Here is a 7,370-nt window from a genome sequence, read left to right as displayed (position 1 = left end):
TGTGTTATACTTTTTTGTCGATCCTGGGCTACCTTCAGGTTAACCTTTATCACTTAAATATTTTGTGTTGTCTCATCTACGATTTCAGGGCCCACCAAAACTCTTTCGTCTACCTCAAACCAACACAACGGTGTACGACAAGGTTTTCCATAACTCGCCTCAAATGGTGACATACCAATGCTGGAGTGAAAGTTGTTGTTGTAGGCAAATTCTATCAAAGGTAAGCGTTTGTGCCATGCGTCTCCGAACTGCAGGACTGAAGATCTCAGCATGTCTTCCAACGTCTAAATAGTTCTCTTTGATTACCCATCAGTCTGAGGATGATAGGCGGTGCTGTAGAGTAATTTCGAACCTAGAGCTCTTTGAAAAGCTACCCAAAACTTTGAAGTAAATATGGGGTCCCAATCAGAAATAATACTAACTGGAACACCATGATTCTTGACAATTTTAGAGACGAAAAGTTCGACTAACTGACTTAACAGGTAGTTTTCACGAACAAGTAGGAGATGCGCTGACTTGGTAAGCCAATCCATAATCACCTAAATACCGTCATAACCATTACGTGTACGAGGTAGCTTGTACATGAAATCCATTGTGATATCTTCCCATTTCCACTAGGGTATAGGAAGTGGCTATAGCAACCCGAGATGTTTCTTTCTTTTCGCTTTGACTTGCTGACAGGCCGTACAAAGATTCACGTACTCCACAATTTCTCTATTCATTCTTGGCCAGTAGTAGAAAGGTCGGATAGTATGATACATTTTAGTACTCCCGAGATGCATCACATAAGCTAAAATATGCACCTCATCGAGTATTTCTTTCTTCAGTTTTTCCACATTCGGTACATACATTTGATCGTCTTGCATGAGTATACCATCAAGCCTTCTAATCCTGAGATCCCCCTATTGCCGTTCAACACTGCTTACTTTAACTCCTAGGATTCTGAGTCATTCATCTGAGCCTCGAGAACATGATCCAATAAAAATGGTCTGACTTGAAAGTTGGCAAGTAAGGCTCCTTGGTAATCCACTTATAAAACCACTCCAATAAATCTCAGATCGGTGAGAAGAGGAACATGACATGCATAAAGAGCATTAAGTTAACTGTGATATTTCCCACTGAGAGCATCTGCTACAGTATTCGCACGACCATGGTAATATTCAATAGTGCAATCATAATCGCTGATCAATTCCATCCATCTATGCTGTCGGAGATTAAGTTCTTTCTGAGTAAAAGTATACTTGAGACTTTTATGGTTAGTGAAGATTCGACATGTTTCCCCATAAAGATAGTGTCGCCAAATTTTCAAAGCGAAAGCAATAACTGCCAATTCAAGATCATGAGTAGGATAGTTCATCTCATGCGGCTTTAATTGTCGTGAAGCATATATGGTCACCTTTCCATGCTGCATCAATACACAACTTAGACCATTCAGAGAGGCGTCACTATAGATCTCGAAATTCCCACTGTCATTGAGAAGTGCCAAAACATGCGCATAAGTGAGACAGTACTTCAACCGTTGGAAACTTCGTTCACAATCATCACTCTATTCAAAATTAACTCTTTTCCTGGTCAACCTTGTCAAAGACAAGGCTATGGTTGAGAAGTCTTTCACAAAGCAAGCCAGCAAGACCAATAAGACTCCATAATTCAATAACAGTCTGAGGTTGCTCCCAATTTTCCACTGCTACTACTTTCTGAGGATCCACAAGAACCCCTTGAGCTAATATCACGTGTCCCAAGAATGACACCTAATCCAACCAGAACTGGCAATTATTGAATTTAGCATATAATTGATTCTCCTTTAGTTTCTTCAAAACCAGACGTAAATGTCTAGCATGGTCAGCCTCGCTCTTAGAATACATCAAAATGTCATCAATACAAGCCAACAGATAACGATTTTTAATCGTCACCCGATTCAGCTGTCTATAATCGACACATAGCCTCAAAGTTCCATCTTTCTTCCTCACAAACAAGACTGGAGCTCTCTAAGGGGAAGTGCTCGACTGAATAAAATCTTTATCAACAAGTTCTTGTAACTGGGTTTTTAATTCCCTTAACTCTGCAGGAGCCATATAATAAGGAGTTAGAGAAATAAGGTCGGTACCTGGAATTAGGTCGATAGTGAACTCCACTTCATGATCCGGTTGTAGGCCAGGTAAATCATCAGGAAAAACATCAAGAAAATGTCTGACTACCCGAACATCTTCCACACAAGCAAGAGTTTCCTCAGTCACCACTACATGGGCTACGTAACCTTGACAACCCTTCCTCAACATACGCTTCGCCCTTATGGCAGAAATAACTCCGTGTTTTAGACCACTACGTTCGCCGACAAAAATTACCATAGGCATGCCCGGTCGATGGAAAGTAACAATTTTCTGGTGGCAATTCAACATGGTACGATTGTAATCTAACCATTCCATGCCCAAGATAACATCGAAATCAACGATGTCCAAGGGAACAAGATTAGTTGGCATTATGACATCCTTAATAAGAATAGGACATCCTCGATACTCCCAACCAACATAACAAGTTTCACCCCTAGGCATCAAAAACTCCAACTCATAACCGAGGGGAGTGAGGTAAGGTTGAGTCTTTTGAGCAAACATATGGGAAATAACCGAATAGGTAGCACCCGAGTTAATTAAAATTTTAGCAAGATGGCTAAGAACATTCAACGTACCCATGATCAAGTCAGTGTTACCCTGAGTATCCTGCAAGGTAATGTTGTTGACGTGATCGTATACCTATTGTTTGCCTACACGACCCCTGCTCCCCTGGTTGCCGCGTCCCTAATTACCTCAACCTTGGTTGGTTTGATTAGTCTGCCTGGTCGAACCACCACTGCTAGAAGCTACATCAAGATTCTGGTACTGTTTTCCAGTATACCACTGAGCTCTGCCGCCCTGATACAGCGTATAACCCCCTGGTACTACAGATTGCTGCCCTAGTAATATTGGACATCATGTGGGTACTGATACGCTCTTCTTAGATACTGGGATATGTCACCTGGTAATGAAACGCACCACCATAACCTGTCTGCTAGTAGGTACCAAAACCTGGAATCTGCTGGAAAAGAACTGCAAGTGGTAGAGTAAGAGGTTGAGGTTTCTGATTTTGAGGGCATTGAGTAGCTTTGTGCCTCATCTGACTGCATATGTATCATCGACTACTTCCTCTCTTACATTCACCATAATGTCGACTATTGCACCTGTGGTAGAACTGAGCACTAGAATTGCTAGGGTTTCTTTAACTCTGAAAATGTGAGTTGCCAGTAGACTTGCTACCCCTTCGAGGCGTATTGGAACTTGAACCATTACTCGACGATCCAGAACTGTTACCGCTTCTCTTGAAATTCTGAGTCTTTCGAGGGCCAGAGGATGATTGCCCCCTCTTATTATTCTTCTGAGTATTCTTGTATATTCTTCATCATCGTCATCATCAGGAGCATTCTCAGAATTTTAACATAAAGCAGAACCTCAAAGAATTCTTGGTAGGTAGCACGAATGTATACTCCCATCTCCGGAATGATCCTTAAATGTATCGAAAGACTCGCCCAGGAGAGTGATCCTTAAATGTATACTCCCATCCTTACCTAGCATGAGGCCTTTTGGGAGCTCACTGGCTTCGAGTTCCATTGGAACTCCGAAGTTAAGCGAGATGAGGGCTAGAGCAATCCCATGATGGGTGACCCACTAGGAAGTTGCTCGTGAGTTCCCAAAAACAAAACCGTGAGGGAATGGTAAGCCCAAAGCGGACAAAATCGTGCTACGGTGGTGAAGCGGGCCCGGGGAGTGGTCCCCCCCTTGGTCGGGATGTGACAATTTTTTACCATTCCATAGCGAGCCCGGGAAGTGGTCCCTCCCGGGGCAGGATGTGACACAGCATGTGGGGTTTTTTATGTTTTTTATTTTTTATTTTTTATTATTTTGTCCTTATCATTAAATAGAGTTAGTATATAATTTTTTACTAAAATGCAACGATTTGAAGCCCTTTTGATTAGTTTTCCTTATAAATTATGGATTTTGCTACAATACTTATATGTATTTAATACCATTACCATCACCATCTCAACTATCAAATGGTGATTGTATTAAATACATATATTCATATGTGTATATATAACCGTCAGATGATGATCGTATAAAATATATGTAAGTATTGTAGCCTCCCATAAATTATACATGAATTTATCAAAAATCTTTTCATACCTTGTGAAGAAACGAAAGATAAAAATAATAACACTGGAGTTCTCAAAAGCTAATTAGTAATGTAATTAATACGCATTAACCACTTGCTCAGGCATGCTCCAGAATGCTTCTTGTAATCTAAAATATGTATTTTTAGGTCATTATTAATCACAGGTCATCCTTGTAAGAATTATTCACTTAATTCGAAAATTGTTTGTTACTATATTTATTATTGTGAAAATTTCTTTTTTATTAATAACATTATGTTCGTCTATTTATCAGGTCACAATTAAATAACTAAACGACTTCCGATTTCAATGAGTTTTGCCAAAGCACACTAAATTCATTGTAGATGTTCATGCGGCAACGGCTATGCTAAGGCGTGTGGTCAAAGGGCTGGGAGTTCCTATTGATGGAAGAGAGACTCTAAGGCCTTGTTTGGCAATTTGGACAGACTATTTCAGCTCGATAAGATAAATGACGGATAATACTAACTAAATTAGTCGGCCGTTTGATGCAATATCAAACTAATGACCGTATTATTTATACTATGCTTAATAATGCATCAGATAAGAGGAATTCAAAATGATATGAGAAAATTTGATGATTAATGAAAAACAAAACCCAAGACAACTCACAAACCCCATGACTTGCCCAATGCCAAAATTTATTCAATCCAAAATCATCCAATTTCCAACCACAATCACCATAAACAAAACTTATTCAATCCAAAATACCCATATGCAAGCACGAACTGACTTCACCTCCGCCCCAGCGCAAATCTTGGTTCTTGGAAGGAAAATAAAAAAGTGAAAAAAAGGAAGAAAAATGGTGATTACCCATTTGTTTTGAGAGCTCAGCAGCAGCAACTAAAACATCTCCACTCAACGAGAGATTGCAAGATTTACTCAATAAGAGATTGCAAGACTTGAGCTCGTATGAGAACTTGCAGAATTGGAAGGATTACAGAATTGGGTCTTGGACGGATTGCAGAATTATTATCGCATTCCTTCACTCATTCTACAACAACACACTTTTTTTTTTTGGGTTTTACAACACACCCCTGTGAAGCAGTGGACGCCGGTCGTGGTTGGGTTTTGGGTTTTCATGGCCGGCAGCGATGCGGTCGTTGAAATCGAATACCCATGTCAAATTAGATGAAGATTCACTTTGATTAGAACCTAGTAAGGTAGAAGCTCAAATACCCATCACAGAAGCAAGCTTTTTATCCAAAAAGCAAAGCTTTGACGAAGTCTGCAGTAACAAAGGCAAGTTCTTGGTGATGGCAATGAAGAAAACCCAAAAGGCAGTGACAAGAACTTAAGAAATCAATCCAGAGAGAGAGAGAAATAGAAGAAGAAGGAATACTTTCAGTTGGAGAAGAAGATGGCCGCACAAGCAGATCGCGAGAGAAGGGTTTCGGAAAGAGCGAGCGTGAGTTTTTGTTTTAGCGTTTTTTCATAACCCGACTAAATAAGAGCTGGTTTGGTGCTGAGATGATTCTGAAAAAAGCTGTTATAAAAAAAAATTAAGAGCTGTTTTTGTGTTTGGTAAACACTCAGCGTCAGCTTTTTTTCACAGTTTTGGATTGAAAAAAGCCAGAAACAAGAAGCTGCAAAACCTAGCTTTGAAAAACCGGCTTTTTTTCACATCTGTTTTACATAAAAGTTTATCAAACACTCTAATACTGCTTTTTTTTTTTTTTTTCAAAAGCACTTTTACAAAAAAATTTACCAAACACTCTGCTGCTTTATTTCATAGCTGCTTATTCTCACAGCACAGCAGAAGCAGCTTTTTTTTCAAAGCACAACAATACTAAACCAGCTCTAAATAATACTGACGATTTGTAGCAGTATAAGTTATACAGTGTGAGGCAGATAAAACCGGTGGGTTCGTATTAATTAGCGGGAATTTAATAGATCAGAGTATCAAACACTTGGTTCGTATTAAATAGTTATATTCGGTATTTAATGCAATATAACAAACAAGGCCTAATTGATCACAAGTGATAGTTAAATAAGTTTCAAGTTCGAATCGCCATCCTCTCCTCAACTAAAAATAAAATAAAAATTGATACTTTGGATGCCTTAGTTGTCATCCTATCAATCTGATTCAGTTGAATGTCATTCAAATTAACCATGTCAAATAACTTGACATGAACTTAAGATGATTGAGTTTATCCTTGTTTCGTATAATTGAAATTTTATGATGAAGAGCCAATATTTGTATAGTTTTTTTTTATTTTTTTATTTTTTTATTTTTTATCAATTTGATTCTGTCATTTAATTTAATCATGTCAAATGACGTGACACTAACTTAAAATTTTTGAGTTTATCCTTGCATTTATAATTGGAAATTTATGATTAAAATTCAATATTTGTATATTCCTTATCAATTCAATTCCGTCGAATGTCATTTAAATTAATCGTGTCATTCAATATTTGTACATTTCTTTTCAATTCGATTCAATTGAATGTCATTTAATTAACCGCGTCAATTGATTTGATTCTAACCTAAGAAGTTTGAGTTTATCCTTAATCTTATAATTGGAAATTTATGGTTAAGATTTCATATTGTAATTCTTTACCAAATACATTTGAATGTTGGCAAAAACAAAAAAAGTTCCATAATTTTTTAAAATACTTTTACCTTGCGAAGAAATGAAAGATAAGAATGATGATGATGATGATGATGATGATGACGACAATAATAAAAACAATTATGGCATCCGGTTGTTCTTGTTGCTTCGTTTTATAATTTTTTTTGTTTTCAGCATATAAAGATGATAATATTGAACCGCCAAAATTGTCATTCGAGCCTTCCACCCGCTACCCCCACTCGTGCCCTTTTTTTCTTTGTTGTTGGTACAACGGTAATTCAAAGTTAACTGAATTAACGTAATTTCAAAATAATAATTTAACAACTTATATAAGTTATAGCGCATCACATTTGTACTTTTAACTCACATAACGACAATAATATAGATATCAGAATTGGAGCAGCGTATCTCTAACTAGTTCAATCTTGTAATAATATTTCAATATTTTTAAATTCGAATCACCCTTCTCCACTTAAAAAAGAAAAAATAAAAAAGAAAAATAAACACAACTTGAAAAATAAATAGCTCCGGATCCCCATATGCGTGCCCTTTGTATACGTCACTACCATATCATTGCA

General features: G+C 37.7%; 1 protein-coding gene across 1 annotated transcript; it reads right to left on the bottom strand.

The window, feature by feature from the left end:
* Window positions 1-1,099: 1,099 nt before the first annotated feature.
* On the bottom strand, window positions 1,100-3,320 carry LOC137728192 (uncharacterized). The gene is made up of 5 exons (XM_068467054.1): window positions 3,189-3,320; window positions 2,804-2,857; window positions 2,028-2,717; window positions 1,578-1,751; window positions 1,100-1,405 (listed from the first exon to the last, which is right to left on the bottom strand). Exons 1-5 carry the CDS (start codon window positions 3,318-3,320, stop codon window positions 1,100-1,102), a joined length of 1,356 nt encoding a protein of 451 aa, XP_068323155.1.
* Window positions 3,321-7,370: the final 4,050 nt, after the last annotated feature.

Source organism: Pyrus communis, chromosome 3 (assembly GCF_963583255.1).
Source record: "Pyrus communis chromosome 3, drPyrComm1.1, whole genome shotgun sequence".
Taxonomy (NCBI): domain Eukaryota; kingdom Viridiplantae; phylum Streptophyta; class Magnoliopsida; order Rosales; family Rosaceae; genus Pyrus; species Pyrus communis.
The sequence above is the reverse complement of the archived record's forward strand: the minus strand, read 5'-3'. Positions and strand labels throughout refer to the sequence as shown.

What these genes read in the sequence shown, in the direction of transcription:
- LOC137728192 (XM_068467054.1), bottom strand. Translation starts at nt 3,320, where the DNA reads ATGGTTCAAGTTCCAATACGCCTCGAAGGGGTAGCAAGTCTACTGGCA. An exon ending in TCAAACCAACCAAGGTTGAG is followed by an intron (nt 2,718 to 2,803) that starts GTAATTAGGGAC and finishes ATTACCTTGCAG; the next exon opens with GATACTCAGGGTAACACTGA. An exon ending in ATAGCCTTGTCTTTGACAAG is followed by an intron (nt 1,406 to 1,577) that starts GTTGACCAGGAA and finishes GTATTGATGCAG; the next exon opens with CATGGAAAGGTGACCATATA.